Source organism: Giraffa tippelskirchi, chromosome 10 (genome assembly GCF_054371585.1).
Source record: "Giraffa tippelskirchi isolate mGirTip1 chromosome 10, T2T-mGirTip1v1.2.pri, whole genome shotgun sequence".
Lineage (NCBI taxonomy): Eukaryota > Metazoa > Chordata > Mammalia > Artiodactyla > Giraffidae > Giraffa > Giraffa tippelskirchi.
The window spans coordinates 151,993,181-152,014,058 of NC_137284.1; the positions used below are offsets into that span (position 1 = coordinate 151,993,181).

At 34.8% G+C, this 20,878-nt stretch overlaps 1 protein-coding gene across 2 annotated transcripts in view; it reads left to right on the top strand.

Moving 5' to 3' along the window:
- The first annotated feature begins 208 nt into the window (after positions 1-208).
- The window catches only part of CNTNAP2 (contactin associated protein 2), a 2,222,175-nt gene continuing 2,201,505 nt past the window's right edge, over positions 209-20,878 (top strand). Inside the window, exon 1 of one of the 2 annotated variants that reach the window (XM_081537160.1) lies at positions 209-562. In XM_081537160.1, the coding sequence (XP_081393286.1) occupies positions 466-562 (97 nt within the window). In that variant the 5' untranslated portion in view covers positions 209-465. The remainder of the gene's footprint in view (positions 563-20,878) is intronic. The other variant, XM_081537161.1, reaches the window with a different exon arrangement.

Here is a 20,878-nt window from a genome sequence, read left to right on the forward strand (position 1 = left end):
CAGCACCGCCGCCGTCCCCGCGCGCGCGCTCTCTGCATCTCCTGCATCCTCCGTTCTTCTGATTTTCCGCCTCGTCCCCTGGTGATTTTTCTTTTTTTTTTCCCAGAGAAGGAGAGGGCGGGGTACGAGTCCCCTCCTCTGTTCCTCCCCCCGCCTCCCGCTCCCCCCACCCCGCCTCCTTTTTTTTTCCTTCTCGGTTTGAATTCTTTCCCCCTGACATTGGTTCGCAGAGCAAGAGGCGAGACAACACGCGCGGAGGGAAAAGGAAGGCTGCGATCGCCCTGCTGCTCCGGACTGGAGCCGGGAGCGGGTGAACGCAGAAGAAGGACGCAGGAGTGTCTTGGCTTTTTCCGTGCTGCCCGAGGACGGCCCCTCGCCCCCCGAGAAGCCCTCGGAACGGACGGACAGACGGACCGCGTCTCTCCGCAGCGAGCCTTTGGAGTACCGCGAGCCGGGAGGCGAAGGATGCCCGGGGCTCGGGGAGCCCGCTGCGGGGCAGCGCTGTGGCTCGGGCTGCTCGGCGGCATCTTCTGCAGAGCCTGGACGGCTCCCGCCACGTCCCGTAAGTAGCCCTCCCGCCGCCTCGCTCTGCGCTGGAGCAGTTTCAGTGCCGCATTGATGTTCCACCCGCCCCGGGTACCAACTCCGAGGAGGTGCCTGCGCAGGTCTCGCCCCGCTGATGCGTGTGTGTGTGTGTGTGTGTGTGTGTGTGTGTGGTTAGGCTGTCACGCACTTGGCAGCCGCTGCAGCAGGGGAAAACTCCAAACCCCGCACTCCGGGCTGCGGGGAGAGAGAGGGTGGTTGATGCTGGTGATGTTTCTAGAAAGTTGTTTGTGGTCATGGAGATGGGTTGGCGGCCGCTTGGATAGAGTGATACAGTGTCAGTGACGGCTTCTTAGGAGTTCTTTCTCCACTTCGGTGTGTTGTGTAGAAGGAGTTCATTGCCTTGGGCTTAGGTAGGTCAGGGAAGATGAAAAGTGAAACCATGGCAAAAATAAGTTTATTTATGGTTTTAACTTTAAATGAGCACGGCTTCGGGAGTGGGAAAGGAGCTTATTTTGAGCAGTTTGGGCACCTATGGACTTCTGCTTGTCACCCCCCACCCCGAGTTAATGACCATTCAGTATTTGCTTATTAAAATGAAAGACAGTGAATCTAGTATTGTAACTGAAATCGCCGTAATTTCCTGGCAGTGGAGTGTAACGCAGTCTGGAACTTGTGACAGGCAGTGCAAAATCTCTCTAATGCAGTAGTGATCAGATTTCTTGAGAGTTCTCTGAAAGAAATGATTCTCTTCAGTATGTTTATCTCTGTGTGTTTTAGCTAGCTCTTTCTGAAAAAGACTGTTCATTTGTTCGTGAGGTTAGAAAGAGTAGAAAGCAATGGAAGATTCCAGCCCATCTTCTGCATTGCTTTAGAAGTGCATATTGTGCATCTAGAGAGGAAATGCATGAGCGCTTCTTTGGTTCAGAAAGAGTTAAGCACTAGAAAGATTGCCTGTAGGAATCTTAGGATGATATTTATAAGACATACTTGTTTCTGAAAATGAATGAGGTGTTAAAGAATCATCATGGAGATTTTAGATTTTGAAAAATAAGTGTTTTCCATGTAGGAAGAAAAGTTTAGTGTTTTCCAGAATTCATATGTGAAGTATCTCTATCAGATCCTATGATTCATTAAAATATCTTCGTCCATATGTTAATATTAACGCTCTTATTCCAGTGTGTAAGTGTTAATAAGAATAAACACTGAAAACTGACTTTATAAGTTGTGCTAAAAAATCTGCTAAGTAATAATATCATATGATGATCCAGAATTACTGTTTTGACAAATTTTCCCAAGTACAGTATTTGATTCCCTTTCATTTCGAGATATCATTTCAAGATAGAGAAACCACTAAATGGTAATCTAAGTTTGTAATGAACTTGAAAAAAAGTTTTACAGCTTTTTCACAAAATAGATTAGACATAAAAATGTGATATGTTATTAATATTTAATGCCAGTTTTATAGATTTAAATATAACTTATGCAGCTTTAATGCTCAGTATTAATATTTCCATAACTATGTGACTAGCTACTGAGAAAACTATTCTGATGAAATTTCAGTTTCCATGTCAAGGTCTGGTTATATAGAACTAGTTGCCACTTTTCTCAGAAAATAAGCTCATTATACACGAAATTTATTGAGTTCACGGACTTAAGGCCCTCACAGCCAGAGTTTTTCCTGAGTTCTGTATTTCATTTTTCTGTATACTTTAATTATAATGGATCCATCTGAAAAATTCATGTGTCAAGAATGGCTTACATGCAGTCATTGGGTTACTATATTTTAAGAACAGAAAAATTGTCATTTCTGAAATACATTCTTAGTTCTTATAACTTAGAATTCGGCTATAGGGAAGAACAGAGACCATTACTTTTAAGATAGGTAATAGTTATGTTCAATTATTCAGGTTTATTTATTTAACTCTTATTCCTCATTTTTGAAAAAAAAAATGTGTAATGGTTTAATTAATATGACGTTTTCTTTCATTTGAATCTAAATTGTGGGACCAAACTCAGAGTTGCCCCCATTCTAGAAATGAATTAAACAATAAGAGTGATTTCAATTTTACTGATTAGAACGAGCTTCACATACTCAGTACTTTAAATCTATACTTCTACCCTTAATGACAAGTTTTGTTTATATAATATATGCAACTCTGAAGAAGTTTGAGAGTTAAATTCTTAGTACTAAAAGCACCCAGAGAGAAAAAATGGTTAACTACATGAATCTAAGATAATGAACAACTCAACCAGGAGAGGTCATCACAAGACAAAAAGTAGCCTGAAAATCTAAAAGTAATGTTTTTATTTGGTACCCATTTAAAAAGTATGATGACTATGCTAAAGCTTACGGTTCCCAAATAACTTTCTAATATGATGGATATTTTTTGAAGATACAGTTAATATTTTAAAATTTCATAACAACGTCGCTTCAGATATACATTGGCTTCTGGCTTATTTCTTCTTCCCTATTATTGAACTGTGTATACGAAGGCTGTTCCTGTTAATACTGTCTTTTTTTATAACTTAACTAAAATAAACTTTAAAGAAGCTTATCTCTAGGATTAAGTAGAAATGGATTTTAATTTCTTGGGAGATAGTGGAAATGAGCTGCTGCTGAGCCGATGGAATCAGAGAGCCTTGCTTCTTGTAAATGTATATGCACAGGGCACACATATAAAGTTTAAGTTGAATGTTTTACTCTTAGGAAGTTGCATTTATTTGAACACATTTGAAAGACCCTGACAGTGCAGTTCTAAATGATGAGAAGTTTGAGCTAGCATTTAGTGAATTTAGTTTATTCTTAAAGTATACTAAATTTTGACGTAAATAGTGCTTTCTAATAAAAGTCGCTTTACATTATTTTGTATAGCCATTAAACTATAATTTCACTGACTGTAGTATTTGAAAAGTGTGGGTTCAATTGATCAAATACTTTGTAGCAAACGTGTTTTTACTTATATAAGCACAAAGGTATATACATATTTATATATACATATGTTAAAATCCTTTAAATACATTTTATATAATATGTGTGATATATAATATATAGAGATATAATATTATTTATTATAGATAATATTATATATTATATCTAAAATATGTGTGTATTTGTATGTTTTCTAACAAGTCTCTCAAGGGGTTTAAGTTGCTTGCACATTTATAGATAAGTCTTTTCATGTGCAATTATTTCAAGTAACTAAATTAACAATATCAAAACAGTAGTAAATTTGTCTTTTTTCTCTCTTTAGTTCACATAAATGGTATCTTAAAATGATATCTTTTAAATAGTTGAATTAAAATATATAAGTAAACATGAAAGCAAATACTGTTAGTTATACTGAGCTTGAACATAGTAATAAATTTGTCTTAATTAAATGAATTTAATTTAAAAAGTGCTTTAGGTTAGTAAAATTCGTTGATTGATAAAGAGGACACACATTATTTATTTAATCCAAACTAATAAAAAGAAAAATACTATTCACTCATTAGAGATAAATATATGATCCTGATTTCATTGTTCAGGAAATTGGAATCTTTGTCTAAATTTTCTCTTTTAACATCGATAAATGGAAAACGTGAGTAAAAAAAGCAATCCACAGATTCAATATAGTTTTTATTAACTTTTAAACAAGTATAAACATACAACATATCATCTTTAGACAGATAACATCAAAGTTGTTTGATGTGCATCATATATATTTTAAAATCACATTTCCAGTATTTTTTTCTATTCTAATTGGCAGGACATTTCAAGGTCTATAACTTCTCTGAGATTTTAAATCACTTCCCTTAATTATAAATTCTTCCAGAGAAAATCTTAATAAGTCTTTAAAAGTGAACTAGTAAGTCATCTTGTTTGATGTAGCCTTTTCATGATTGAAACATAAGAAGAATTTGATGTACTGCCCCTTGGCTTTTTCTTTTTTTTAAAGTAGATTTTATTTGTTGTAAATGTGGTGTAGAATAAGGGGAGATTCTTACTTCAAATCCAGTGAGTGATTATCTTAAAAATATTAAACACATAGAGAACCACTTCTGCATATTGTCTCTGTAGTGATTGATTTTAATGGAATAAAGAAACAAATGGGTAATTTCAAAGTTTTCCCATATCTCATTGATTTGAGAAGTGTTTTAGTTTATCATTTATCACTGTGTGCTAAGTAAAACAATAGAGTGCATAATAATTTAAGCCTCAGAGTCTACATTAAGGAAATAAAGGGAATGCTATATTTATAATCAGGGTCTGAATTTGAATGTTTGAGTGTTTCTAGATAAATACATATTATAAGATAAGTAGGTTGTCGAAAACTAAGATATATTTCTATAATCATCTCCTACTTGGTCATGGAAGAAATTATGTGTTTAGTTTTTCCATGTTAATATGTAAGAATAATTATGAAGTGATCTTTGTATAGGCTTTAACTTTTCAAATGAGACTCATACAAAGAGAATACTTCTCAACAGAATGATCAGTTAAAACTGCATTGTCCCATCTCCTGGGATCTTTAGAACCTGCCTGTTTTAGTTCTGACCAACTAAAGAGATTGTTGGTATTTAGAAGTGCCCCCTGTTTCTCTGTCCTAATGTTTTCTTTTATGTGGAGAAAATTGCACTTATAACCTTCTAAGCCTCTATCTCTTCTGTTCACCCATCCCACTCCAGGTTAGGTGGAGTGACTTAACCTGTTAGGTGACTTTGGGAGAAGAACCTAGTTTAGCTGAGCCCTTCCACCTTCTTTCTCCCAGGCTTCCTACAAAAGGTGTAGTAGGTTCTTCTAAAAGACCTGCAAGAGTAGGCTATGCCTCTGCAGTAATTTCTGTGGTAATATGAGGAGTCTTACGATGTTCAGCTCTTCCTATGGGTAGAAGGCCTGTTTAATTTCAGAATTAAGGTTAATGCATCCCATGGTTGCCACATAGTGAAGCACTTTTCTTCCGTATCTGCAATTATTATGTAAAGGCTGATATTTGCTCTCCATCTGCAACTTCTTTTTTAATCAAGAACTCAGAGAGAGAAAGGAGTGATGTTTATTGTCCCCTATCAAGCTCCAACATATTAAAATTGCCAATAATAAGCTTATTTAGTATTGAACTAAATGAACGTGCTTAAAAACCAGCAGTGAATTATGACTTGTTTTTCCTCCTGAAGGTTGAGTTGGAGAATTGACTTAATGTAACTGTGATCTCCAAGCCCCTCTATTCATTCTTTCATTCATATCTGCATGGTCCTATTAGTGATATTTATTTGAGAGAGACATTTAAAAGAAAACCATTTGTTTATATGTGGTTTCCGTTACCATTTAAAACACACATCTTGGTTATAGTCTTTAGTAGCTCCACATTCAATTCCATGCTGTCCATTTAAGCATCAGTTGAATTTGACATGCCTTGAGTTGGTCGTTACTTCCTATTTGTGTTCCTACTGCACAGTCATGAAGAGTTGGATGATTTGGATCAGTTATTCTACAAAATAAACAGAAACATTTGGACTTTGAAGACAAAGTTGACTGATTTCCTTGATTGTAAATTTCGAGAAAGAGCTTGTTAAACTCTTATTTAGTTCATTTTTGGGGTAGACTATTCATAATAACAGCTTGAAGTAACTGAATTTTTTATAGCACTCCAGATTTTAAAACCTCCCCTGATAGTAGGAAATCTGGAAATAAAGATGTATTTGTTGGCTCTGAGTTTGCTTCTGAAGAGATCACATTTTTGGTATACTATAAAAATGCTGCAGAAATACAGGCAAGCTCCCGAGGGCCGTAGTCAACATTTTCCTTATGCTTCACGTTTGTTTGAAATACTCTCGTAAACATACATAGTAACATATTCTTTAATGTTTTTATATTTAGGAAGGAGGTAAAATTAGTTCCTGAGAATATTTTGTACCAGGAAAAATGATCCCCAAGGATATATAAGGTTTCTCTTCCTGTTTCCAGTTCACCCCTGCTTGGGTGCATAGTCTTACTAATCAGTTTGTGTCATAGAAGAAGGTGAATGAAGGTTAACCTTCATGAAGTCAGGCTCCCCGACTCTGTCTTGTGTGGCGAGTCTACATTGAAATCAAGTTATAGAAAATTTAGTTAAATTCAATAAGGATTTGCTCACTTCTTTGCATTATGTCATGTTGAAAAAAAGCACATAAGAAGACAAATTTTGCCTTGACTCCTAATTTTCTCCTAGCCGCTATAACAATGTCAACTAAGTCATTCAATTACGATATTGTTTAAAAAGGAATGCACAGGCAAATAAGTACCTGTGCTCTGAATTAACAAAACAACTTATTCTGGGATGAAATAATACCATGCTTTGCCAAAGAATATATTTACCTGTAAGAATATTCTCTTAAAATGGAAGGTGCTTATTGTTACTTGTAAATCATGCAGACTCAAACAGTTATTGCGAACTAAGGTAAATTGTATATTGATTAAAATGCATCACGCAACTCATTTTACTAGGTAGTCATCTCTTACTTAATGGGAATCAAGTTATTAAGCAACCTTATAAAAGCAAATGTTTACTTCCATATCATATACTCTGTAGATGATACATATATTGTGCAAAATATGTGAACAGAAGGACTACGGGAAAAAAAATCAGCCTAATTATGTAATGTGGCAAAATTTTAGCATATTTTAGGGATAGTGTTTAAAATTTTGTAATTACACATGAATAATTTTTTCATTAAATTACTTAATTGTTAATGAATTTAAGCTTGAAATTTATAGAATGCATGTGGTATATTTGAAACATTTTTGATTCAAGCAAAAGTATATCTGGAAAATCATTTATGAATGTCAGTTTTTCAAATGATTAAATGAATATGTTATTAGTTTAATGATTTTAATGTCAGCTGATCTAAGAAAATATGATCCAGACTTTTATTTCCTCCCTACATACTCAGTTCAGTTCAGTCACTCAGCTGTGTCCGACTCTGCGACCCCATGAACCACAGCACGCCAGGCCTCCCTGTCCATCACCAACTCCCGGAGTTTACCCAAACTCACATCCATTGAGTCGGTGATGCCATCCAACCATCTCATCCTCTGTCATCCCCTTCTCCTCCTGCCCTCAATCTTTCCCAGCATCAGGGTCTTTTCCAATGAGTCAGCTCTTCACATCAGGTGGCCAAAGTATTCATGGCCACAATAAAACATAAGTTTGATGCCATCATCAAGATAGTGCTGCTAATCTGTTATGGCATTTTTTTCTCAGTGAGTCTGAATATGTCCACAGAATCAAATCCTTCTGGACACAATCCACCAGGCAACCACATAAAATCTCATCAGATTTGATCTGTAAAGTAAAACTTTATTTTTTACTTATGTAGGTTATCATCACTGGTGGTTTTTCAGCTGACTTTTGTTAATGAGAAACTATACTCATTACTTAAATCACATGATTAATATTCTGTGTTATTATGTGGAAAAAATACTTTTATGTCTGCTTTATACAGTAGAAGAAGTTGTTAATGGTGGTGATGAATCTCCAAGAGTAAAATTTCATCATACCTCATGCATGTCTGTAGTATGTATGAGATTTACTCAGGTATCTTAACATAGACATGTAGGTTTCACATGGTTGGGTTAAAGCAGATTCTAGTATTGTTGGCTATCTGGAGTATGGAAGTAAGAATAACCATTTAATTATGTCAGTTGACAAAGATAATACTGTCAAAGATATCAGTATGTCATAATTGGGTATTTACATTGCTTCTACTATCTCCTGCATTGGAAAGTGGGTTCTTTACCACCAGCGCCACCTGGGCAGCCACACAAACATAAACGGCCTCCTTCCTATATTTATATACTGATGTGTTTGTGCGGAATTGAGTCAAAACTGGAGTGCTTGTTCAACAAGTATATATCATTTCTCTAATAAATGTTTACTGATTGAGTTCTAAAAACGCATAACAATTGCCTTTTCAGCACCGATCAGTTAGTGTTCTTTCCCAGAACTCCAGGCATCAATAGAGATTATTATGCTTTAAATCTTTTTTCCAGTTGACATGAATGCTGATATTTGTTGATTGCGTACTTCAGGTCAAGCAGTACTCTTTAGATGTATTGCTGTGCTGTGTTTAGTTGCTCAGTCGTGTCCGACTCCGTGAGCCCATGGACCGTAGCCCGCCAGGCTCCTCTGTCCCTGGGGATTCTCCAGGCCAGAATACTGGAGTGAGTTGCCATGTCCTTTTTCAGGGGATCTTCCCGACTCAGGGATCAAACACAGGTCTCCTGCATTGCAAGAGGATTCTTTACTGTCTGAGCCACCAGGAAATTATTAACTCATTTAATACAACAGTGCTCCAGCTTGCAGATAAGAAAGCTAAGGCAAAGAAGTAAAGTAGCTTTCCAGGCCACTTGTATGATCTGTCCACACAGTCTGTGCTCCTAACGATGGCACCGCTGGCTAGGTGAAATATTATGTCATTGATTTCCAGTTCTGTATAACTGAGTTTCAGCTTGCATCTAGGCAGTATTTTAAGGATTAATTACCTGCTCATGTAGAGTTATAGGGGAAAAATACCTCTAATCATAATGTTTCTATGTCAGTAATAACATTGAATGATAATATGGACAATATTATTCATTTTTTAAACCTCTTCATAATAAACTGATTTTACAATGGAATTCTATCTTGTGAAACTATTTATTTAAAGGCACGGAAAATGTTTGTTAAAATGTTTTGTCAGGTAGGAATAAAAGCTGTTAAAACTGGTTCTCAGGAAATTTTGTGGTCTGTATCCAGAACTGCAAGTATTATTGGCATTACGAAAGGTTAAAAGTTGATAACCTCTGTCATCTGTAACCAGTGTTTTGAGGATGAATTTCAAATGATAATAAATCATAAAACTTTTCCTGAGAGTGTTGTCAAGAAGAAAACTTCTTTATTTTTAACGGCTATGGGAAATTATTTGTTCAAAAATATTTGTCAGTTCTAATGCTTAAATAGCCCTTGTAGCTATTCCTCTTTGTCCATCCCTGTCACCACAGTTCTGGTTAAGATTTCCAGCATTTCCATCCAGGCATTAACTTAGCAGCCTCATAGTATGTCTCCTTGCTCTTAATCATTCTCCTCAAGTTTATCATTGATACATATGTCAGAAATGCTTTCCCCAAACACAAATCTTGTCATGTGCTACACTTCTTTGGCTCTTGTCTTTCCCTTTGATGTCATCTCCCCTAACCCAACATTTGCCCTCCAGAGCCTTGCCATTCTGCAATCCTTGCAACTTCTTCAATACAACATGCTACTTCTAATCACATTTCTTTTATGCTGTCTTAAATTCTGTTCCTTCCTTCTGAAATGCCCTTTCCTATTTTGTATATGCTGATATTAGAAAAAGCTAATACACGGCCCAAACCTCAGAACTTTGGAGCGGGTTGGAGGTACCATCACCTCCCTGTGGTGATTTGGTCTAATTGCAGGCAAAATACCAAGAGGATAATAAGCAGTTCCTTTGCTATTTGGACTTATATGGGGTAGACCAATGACAGATAATGCAAGTTATCTTCAAGTATCTAATGTTAGAGTGAGAAATTACCCAAATTGCTGACACTTTTCATGCAGTAATAAGCACAGATACTTGTTTATCATTATTTATACATAGATATTAATCTGTCATTTCAAGGAAAGGAAAGAAACCATGCTGTTTCAGCTTTACGATGTCTCAAACCCTTTTCCTACATGGCTCTATTTTATAACATTTTCTATACTTAAGCCATTTGGTTGGTCAGACTCATTAAAAGACAAGCATGAATGCTCTTTTCAAAACACGCTGTTTCAAAGAAATACCTGAAATCTGCATGTAGATTGAAGACAGATGTCAACAAAATAATTATTGTGCCTAACAGGTACTTTAAATAGAGTGCCAAAGTTGTCAAAAAATCTTGTAAACAAACGATAGAGTAGTGGCAGAGAAACTTGATAATTGCATATATTTAGTGTATATTATCCAGCATGTTAGTTGATATTGTCAAAGTTGCTGTGGGACGTTCAGTGAATTTCATTTTGATTTTTAACATAACAAGAATAGTCTTTGATGAATACAAAAAATAATCACTTATATTCTGGGTTTATATTTTGAATTAACTCTTCTTGTCCCTACATTTGAAACTTTGTACATGCTGCACCTCATCCTTAAAATATCCTCCAGCCTTGCCTTTTCAAAGTCTGCCATCCAGCTAAACCTGCTTAAAAATTTGTAAGCTTTACAATGATTCTTCCGCACTACCTGCTGACAATACAAGTAACTCCTGTTTAACCCCTGGTCTGCATGGGCACAGCCTATGTTTTGTTCTTAGATTAATACATATAAGTGTGCCATTGTATCAAAAGAGCTAGACTTCAGTATATATCTTTTACCATATATGGCACTGTACTAGTTGCATTGAATTATCATATAAAATTAGACAGTTACCTCTATTTTGGAATACTCAAAGCATAAGGGTGCTCAAAAATTAAAAACTCACAGATTTCACATTTATACAGTTTTACTTTTATCAAGTTATCCCATAAACTAATATGTAATAAGTATTTTCAAAAATTCATGCCATTAGTTCTAGCTGGGCTTTAAGGTAATAATAGCTTAGTATCTACTCTATAGTCTATTGCTGTAAAGTGTTTGAAGACAGATATCATGAAGTCTGATTAAATTTTAAGTCACTATTTTGTAGATGGCTAGTTAACATATCAAAGATTAATATAGCTATTAAGAGAAAACATTGTGATTTATCTTTACTTATATCCCTCAAATGACCTATAACATTTCTGGGTACATAAACATAAATAAATATAATCTGATTGAATTGATTGATGAGTTCTATATGTAAATTATGCAAATAGATAGATTGTAATGACATGTAAAGATTTCCTTTATCAGTTCTACTGATATTTCTGTAGCTAAATGCAATGTAATCAGTAGTATAATTTTAATATAATATTAGGTACAATAAAGTTTACCTGTAAGTAATAATTCTTGTCTCATAAAATACTGTCTTAAAACTGACCCATCTGTATGAACAACAATAACAACAACAAAATGTAACAGACTATTAAAATTTATTTTAAAGCCTAACTTACATCTTTTATTTTTTTTTCAAACTGAAAGGCAGCATAGTTGAATTTCAGTTTATTGTCTGTTCTTTGCCCAAAGTATAGTAGGAATATATTACTGCAATTCGAATAGTCTTCATATCATGGAAACATGCTTTATTGTTACATAATTATTGTATACAGTGATCTGAAGCATTTCAGTTTTACAGAAAGTATATCATTCCCCAAAACATAAGTTTTGAAATTTAAAATGCATCGTTACTGCACATTTTTAGATGTGAAAAAATTAGAGTAATATATCCAAATTTAAAAGAGATTTCAAATCTTGTAAATAAAAATGACACGTTCTTCTATTAAACTGACATCAATGGAGCTTTTTGTAAGAGACTTTCAGATCTGTTGTTTGTTCATTTTATATGTCTATAATTATAGTATTTAGAGCATCTCATACTGTGTTTGTTTCTACATATTGAACTTTCAAATGACAAATGTACTAATGGTGGAGCCAAAGACAAATTGAGCTAGCAGCTGAATTACTGGCCTGCTGAAGTGGCCTGTGACAGTGTTGCCTGAGGAATAATTAAAAAATAACTACTCAGAAACATGCATGAAGATTAGCTTGTTTTGGAAAAATTAGTGACCTAGGTCTGGACCTAAAATTATTTTTCATTATTTTATTTGTTATACTCTTAATAATCTTCCGTGTAACACATTCAGTTTATAAATTGAATGTTTATAAGCTGAACATGCTAATTTTAGTGGGAAAGATTAATAATAATATAATACCACTTAATAATATGCTTCTATTGTTGTTGTTCAGTTGCTCATCATGTTTGACTCTGCGATCCCATGGACTGCAGCACACTAGGCCTCCCTGTCCTTCACTATCTCCTAGAATTTGCTCAGACTCATGTCCATTGAGGTGGTGATGCCATCCAACCATTTCATCCTCTGTTGTCCCCTCCTCCTCCTGCCCTCTATCTTTCCCAGCATCAGGGTCTTTTCCAGTGAATTGGCTGTTTGCATCAGGTGGCCAAAGTATTGGAGCTTCACTTTCAGTGTCAGCCCTTCCAATGACTATTCAGGGTGATTTCCTTTAGGATCAGCTGGTTTGATCTCTGTGCTGTCCCAGGGACTCTCGAGAGTCTCCTCCAACCCCATGCTTCTGTAAGTCACACATTTTATTTGTTTCTTTAGCTCTCATTTCAAAATTGTTTTCACTATCCTTTTTTGTAATATTCAACCTTAGCAAGTTACCTTAAGTCTCTTTTATTTACTAGGTATGTTAGAATTTCAATTAAAATTGCTCAGTCATCTCAGTCACTCCAGAGGCAAGTTCATCAGTGAGTGATGAACCAGATCCTCTCTATTACAACATTTTAGTTGGAACTTAAAGAATGAGGAGGAACTACATAAGGGAAGAGAAGAGGAGAAGTGTTCCAAGCAGAAGAGAACAACTCTGCAGTCACCACACTGGCCAGGTTTGGACCTTCCTCTGATTGGGATGTAGCTCATGACTTTGGAATAAGTCTTTTGTAAAACGGATGAGAAAAAATAAAGTTTTGCAAGAGCAAATAACGCTGCCTGATAGTTTAGCAACAAATAGAGGGAAAATACATTTTTGCTGGACAAAATATAGAGAATGAGCATGTATTATCTTTAGTAAGAGAATAATGTTTTACCATTGTTGTTAAAAATAAGCATTAAGAAACCTTACAGTCTATTCATGAACTTGATTATCAGCCAAGTCAATTAATTTATGACAACCAAGAATATACAGTGGGGAAATTATAGTCTCTTCAATAAATGGTGTTTGGAAAACTGGACAGCCATATGCAAAAGGATGAAACTGGGCCACTATCTTACACCATATACAAAAATCAGCTCCGAATGAGTTAAAGACTTGAATGTACCGCCTGAAACTATAAAACTCCTAGAAGAAAATGTAAGTGATAAGCTCCTTGACTTTGGTCTTGGTGATGAATTTTTAGATCTGACACCAAAAGCAAAGTCAGAAAGTATGATGACATCAAACTAAAAAGATTTGACATAGCCAAGGAGCCCATCAACAAAGTGAAAAGGCAACCTCCAGAATGGAAGAAAATATTTGAAAATCCTGTGCAGTATTTCCTCCTTATCCACGGTTTCTCTTTCCAAGGTTTCACTTAACTGAGGTCAGCTGCAGTCTGAAAATATTAAATGGAAAATTCCAGAATAAGCAAGTGGTAAGTTTTAAATAGTGCACCATTCTGAGTTGCTTGATGAACTTCCATGCCTTCCGGCTCTGTCCCACCCAGGACATGAATCATTCCTTTGTCCAGCACCTCCTGCCCCTTAAATACTTAGTAGCCAGCCTCGCTATCAGATTGACTGTCTTGGTTTCAGTTTGCAGCACTGATTGTGGCAGTGCTTATGTTCAAGTTACTGAGGTTGCTAAGACCTACAGTAAGAACGAGTCTTCTATACGTACAGAATTGTACAGAAGGAAAAAGAAATATATGCTGGCTTTTATGCTGGACCTCAAATTGCAAAAGTTATGGACCCTCTGTTACAGTATATTGTTATAATTGTCTATTATTAGTTTCCGTGAATCTCTTACTATGCCTGATTTATAAATTAAAGCTTAGGTATGTATGTATATATAGGGAAAAAACATAGTATGTATAGGGTTGGTACTATCTATGGTTTTAGGCATCCACCTGACATCTTAGAATGTATTCCTTGCAGATAAGTGGGGGCTACTGTTTTCAGTAAGGGGTTAATATCCAAATATATAAAGAACTCACACAGCTCAAGAGCAAAAAAAACAAATCATCTAATTAAGAATGGACAGAGGATCTGAATATTTTCCTGAAGAAGACAGAGAGCTGGAAAGCACATGAAAAGATGCTCAGCAACAGTCGTCATCAGGGAAATGCAAATCAAGAGGACAATGAGCTGTCCCCTCACACCTGTTAGGATGATAACTATCAAAAAGATAAGAACTAACGTGTTGGCGAGGATGAGAAGAAAAGAGAACCTTTGTGCACTGTTGGTAGGAGTGTAAATCTGTGCATTTACTATGGAAAACATTATGGGCGTTCTTCAAAAAATTAAAAATTGAATTACAGTATGATTTAGAAATTTTACTTCTGGATATTTACCTGAAGAAAATGAAAAGACTAACTTGAAAAGACATATGCCCTGCAGTATTATTTATAATAGCCAAGATATGGAATCAAATGGAATGTTCATTGAAAGGAGAGTGGATAAAGAAGATATATTAATATATCACATATATAGTAGAATATTACTTAGTCATAAAAAGACTGAAATCTTGTCTTTTTGCCACTCAGGGTAGGACCTAACGGATATTATGCTAAGTGTGATAAATCAGAGAAACAGAAATACCATATGATCTCACTTATATGTGAAACCTAAAAATCAGTATATTAATAAATCAAGCACATGGTTACAGAAACTAGATTGGTGGTGGCCAGAGGTGGGGAGTTGAGGGCATAGGCAGAAGGTGAGGGAGATTGAAAGGTACACACTTCCAGTTATAGAATAAATAAATCATGGGGATGTGATGTACGTGGTGATCAAAGTTAATAACACTGTATTACATATTTGAAAGTTGCTAAGAGGGTAAATTTTAAAAGTACTCATCACAAGAAAAAAATTATAACTGTGGTAATGAAGGTTACCTAGATTTGTTGCTGGAAGTGTTTCACAATATTTACAAACATCTAACCATTATGTTGTACCCCTGAAACTCATACAGTGTTGTGTGTCAATTATACCTTACTTTTTTTTAAAGAAAGAGAACATCTTACACTCTATGAATGAGCTACACTATCATCCAAGTTGGGTGTCTAGAAGAAAAAGCACGTACATTACTACACAGAGACTATTACATACATGAATATTACTGCATAGAGAATATTCTGCATAGATTTGGGTGTAGCATGGGTGGGGATACGGTGTTTCTTCATTGCCATTTAAAAATATATGCCATTTTATAAATTTTTTGGAAAACTTGATCTGTTTCTGTTTTGCTTTGTTTTGCTTTTCTGTAGCTTTTAGCTGATTGTTTGAACTGAAAGTAGTTGGAGTCTATTTTGGTTTTAATCTGAAACAGCAAATTTGGCTAGGTAAACTTCACTGAAGTAAACAAAAATCAGAATAATCTATGTGAGTGTTTTATGTATGTATGTATCTAATTTATGTATGTATGTATTTGTTCATTTATTCACCACCCATGAATCTTAGATTCAAGGGGTCTTCTCCGTGTCAGGGTTTGTAACTCTGTTATTATATGTGGAAAGATTTCTCTATTGTCAAAGCTGAATTACTTAAATATGTGAAATAATATCCTTAAATATGTGAAATAATATCCTTTACTATGAAAGGATAGCTCATCCTAGAATCTCCTAAAATAAAGATCACTGTCACATAATGTTCTGTAGTCATTGCTGAAAATTATTTTTCTACTGGACACCTGCTCAAATGTGTTGACATTAATTTGGTGAAAGTGTGAACTTTTTAAAAAGAATTTACATATTATTTTGGAAAAGTATCCGTTAATGCTTAAAAGCACAGACTTTCATGTAAGAAAGCCTGGATTTGGTTAGTTCTGTTCCTCCGCGACCATGGACAAATTATCTAAAATTTGAGCCTCAGATTTCTGATATTTAAAATGATGAAATAATGGTACCTTCATGAAAGGCTTGCTATAAGGATGAAGTACAAGATGTGTAATGAGTGGCACATGATGGTAGATTAATTTTAGTTATTTTGTTACTTTTTAATGCATTTGATATTTATTATACAATGTTTATAATGCTAGACTATGTAGATATTGCAAAATTATCTGTAATTGTCTCAGACATTTGTTTCATAATTTAGTTGGGAAGCTGACACTTACATTTAGAATAATCAGCAAAGGTAAGACCAGTATATTATTTAATTTTCATGTAATACCACATGTAAATGGTCAACAAGGGAGGTAATATCTCATTTTCTTAATGAAAGAATTAACTGAAGGAAATCATGCATATATCATCTATATTAATTGAATTTATAATTTGTTATAGGTGGCACTATAAGTGGAGCTATACACACAGTGATGTTAGTACTTAAAAGTCATTTATTTTAAAAGTATACTCTTGTTAAAAAGTAAAGGAGAAATTACTCAAGCAGTATAAAATAATTAATCTATTTAGGAGAGCCCATTTTACAGTGTAGTAGGTATTCCATTACCTTACTCACAAATGTTTCTGAAAACCCACAACATTTGCAAATTAGAGAGCTTGTGGGCATGAGGAACATATCCAAAAGCATAAACATTTTTACTGTAACTTGTCAGCCGTATGGGCAGATGGTATAAAGCTTGTTTTCTGAAATGTGATGGAAAGTATAAAAAGAAATTTGACAATTTTTTTTCATTTTTATATTTGACTATCCAAATAGCTAGAAAGCTGGGAAATCAGTGGTATTATTTTAAGACCCTGAAAATCAGTGCCCAGGATTTTTGGAGGTTCAGCATTCAGCTGAAATTGTTTATAGGCATGTTTTCATTATTAATGGAAACATCTGAGTGTCTATTAAAAATAGATCACTGTGGTAAGCTCTGGGGATTATGAAAACTTTGGAGACAGTGTCTCTGTCCTGAAGGGTTTTGTAACCTCTATGAAGGTAGAAAAAACTTATAATTAAACTTTTTAAATAAGCAACTTTGCCTATACTAAAAGCTATGTAATTTCTTTGCAAAGGCCCAGGCCAGATTAACAATTATGTTTTGCTACATTAAGGTATGAATTGATAGGATCATAAAACTGATGGAGAGAGCTAGTCACTAGAAAATTATACTATGAGACATATTCTGAGGCCCTGTCAATATTTCCTAGTGAATATGTCAATATTGCTCTGTGACTCAGGTGAACCCTGAGGCCATGACTGGTCCTTGCCTTGCAGCCAGCCTGAGTCAGGCCAGGTGATGGTATTTATCATTTTCTGTCTGACATTGGTAGAGTATATATATTAGATATTTATTTTTTCAATTTCCAACTTCCTGGCCTTAGTATATAGTCAACCATCTTGGAAAATATTTGTTCCTTCCCTTCCTCAAATTTTGAATACTCTTTTCAGTAGAAGGAGGTGGACTTATAATTTAATTTATAGAAAAAGAAGGACAAAGGAGAGAATGAAAAAGATCAACACTCTCCTACCTCTGGGAAATTTAAAGCAAGTCCAGAGTTACCTCTCAAGGTTTTTTATTACCTGTGTATCTCCTTTCCTTCTGCCTACTCTCATCAAACAGGAAGATAGATAAGTTGAGGTGGAAGGAAACTGGGTTATAGTAGTGAAAGAAAAATCATTGATCTTCATCTGTCAGGTAATAAAAATGAGCAATAAGAGAAAATATTCATGAGTGTTTTGTATCAAATGACTTGTTCTTTCTCACCAGACACTAGGATATTAGGCGTAAAGAAGTTAAATGCTGCTTTCTCTTTGAAAATTAAATTCATTATTTAATATATTGACACAAAACACATTTGAATCTGAAAGAAATCAAGGACAGTTGAAAAATAGTACATCCAGAGTTGAGGAAAGGGTGGAAAAGTTAAGTGAACGAAGTGCTTTAACATATATGTATACGATTTTCAGAAATGTGTATCAGTTTTTATAATTACATTCTAGTCAGTATGTGGAGAAGGCAATGGCAACCCACTCCAATACTCTCACCTGGAAAAATCCCATGGACGGAGAGGCCTGGTAGGCTGCAGTCCATGGGGTCACTGAGAGTGGGACGCGACTGAGCAACTTCCCTTTCACTTTTCCCTTTCATGCATTGGAGAAGGAAATGGCAACCCACTCCAGTGTTCTTGCCTGGAGAATCCCAGGGACGGCGGAGCCTGGTGGGCTGCCGTCTATGGGGTCGCACAGAGTCGGACACGACTGAAGCGACTTAGCAGCAGCAGCAGCAGTCAGTATGTATTGCCTAAATGATTTTAGTATCAAAAGGAATATTTGTTTCCTTATGCAAAAATATTATTTTGTTCCTGGACAATATCGTCTACATGAGAGATCATTCCAGACTCAGAAACATCAATACTAACATTTGTAATAATTCAGTGATATTTAGCTTAGAGAATTTTGATAAGGAGAGAAATAACTGGGATCATTTAATACATGTGTATGATTGAAGGAGCACTTACTCATTGAATAAGAGGCAAGTTCCTAAATAATATGTTTTCAAAATGTATTGTTTTTAGCTGACTTTGAAGAAGTATATAATATTGAATGTAATTATGATATACTTTCATATAATAGTATCTTATTGATATTTTAACTCATTAGTTACAGGGTATTTGCAGTTATTTTTAATGTGATTAATGGTAATATGCCTCATATTTTTAAGTACTAATACATCCCACTGGCATTACTGTGCTATATACTTCAAAAATTTTCTCATTTTCGTAAGATTTAGTCGATTGCTATGTACTTTGGAAAGATAATGGTTAAGTTTATTAAAGATGTATGCATTTTACATAAAGGCTAAGTATGCATAAATGCTAGCAAGTCAAAGTATTGTTAGAAAATGTATCTTGTATTCTTATTACATTTGATTCCATACAAATTGTATTTAAGGAATGTAATATTAAAATGAGATTATTTCAGAATTTGTATAATACACCAATTGCATAGAGAGCAATATAGAACTTGATATGTTTTTATACTGTTAGTATCTTTGCAGCTTAACTTTTCAATGTTGACCATACATCAAAGGCTTTGCCTTCACTTTTGACATGAAATAAAGCACCACCTGCCAATGCTAGATGACTGTGTATCTGTAACAAACGCAAGTAGTGTCTATATCTCAGATTATAATCTTCATTTTAGATTTTACCCTATGCAAAAAATGCTTTTAAGCAGATGATTGGTTTACTTAAAATACTGGCCAACAAGAGGTTATACATGGATGTTTGTTGGGCATTGAATACTCTGCAACACTGGCCATTACTGTAACTGATATTGAGGAATTTGATGTAAAAGAAGTAGGAACTTGAAAAGGCAGCCCTTCTTACGTGTTTAGATGCTCATGAGCCCCCTGGCAGATTCGGGCTCAGTCGGTCTAGGGTGGGACCTACGATGCGGCGTTTTTAACAGGACCCCCTCCCATGTGATACCAGAGCTGAAAGTGATCCATGAACAACATATTGAGTAGCGGGGCTTTGAACTTGAAATCTGTAATGAAAGATGCTATAACAACCTTCTCACTTGTTCTGAAACTAAGAAGCACACCTAAATGGGGAAAATTGGAAAAAAATGTTCATTCATTATATCACATTATTAAATATTTTGTGTGTTAATAGAAGGTACACTTGCAGTCTATGATATCATTTGGGGATAAAACATGCAAAAAGTGTAAATAAGTGGGTTAGTTGGATAGTCTTGGTCAGTTTTATAATCTCTCTAAATTTTACATTTATAACTTTAAAGAATTGAACTGGATTACCTCTAGAGCCCATTACAATTTTAGAAAATGTATAATTCTAGTTTCCAAAGTTAAAGCAGAATGGAGTGTCTTTCCAAACCTCAGTCTTGCTTTTGTTTCTAACAGGAGCTTGGGGATATAATCTCGAGACTCTTATAAAGTTTTAAATGGCATTATTCATTTAAAATGCTCAAATGGCTTTATCAAGGACAAATGCTAAACTAATGTTACATATTAGTAATATTATTACAAAGATTAGAAAGATCAAATCCTAGTAAGTGAAGTAACTTGTTTCAGGTCATGGAGATGTCTAGAGATATGCTAAACAAAACTGTAGTAGCAAAGTAGTTGTATAGTTGATAATATACTAGAAATATTGCTTTCTAAGTAAATCTATTCATTATAAACAGATTATCACACAGGAAGAAATAATGTATGCCTTTTTCTCTTAAAACTGGTAGAATCCTACCAAACATAATCTAATCTCAATTACCAGAATAGTTTTCTCATGTTTGATAAAATGTGCATATGTACTTTTTTGTTCTAATATTTAATCAAGATACTGTTTACTGGTATGCAAACAACTCCAAGTGATGTCATGCTTGTAAAGCACATATTCATCTACTGACATACAATTATTATTACTTTATAGTATTTCAACTTTATAAATATAGAAATATTCCTCTATGTGAATAGATGTATAGAAAAACAATGAGATTGATTAAGGTGTTCTGTGTCCTTCGTAATACTAATTGAGTGTGATTTTTACATTGTTGACAACCAAGAATTACTATAC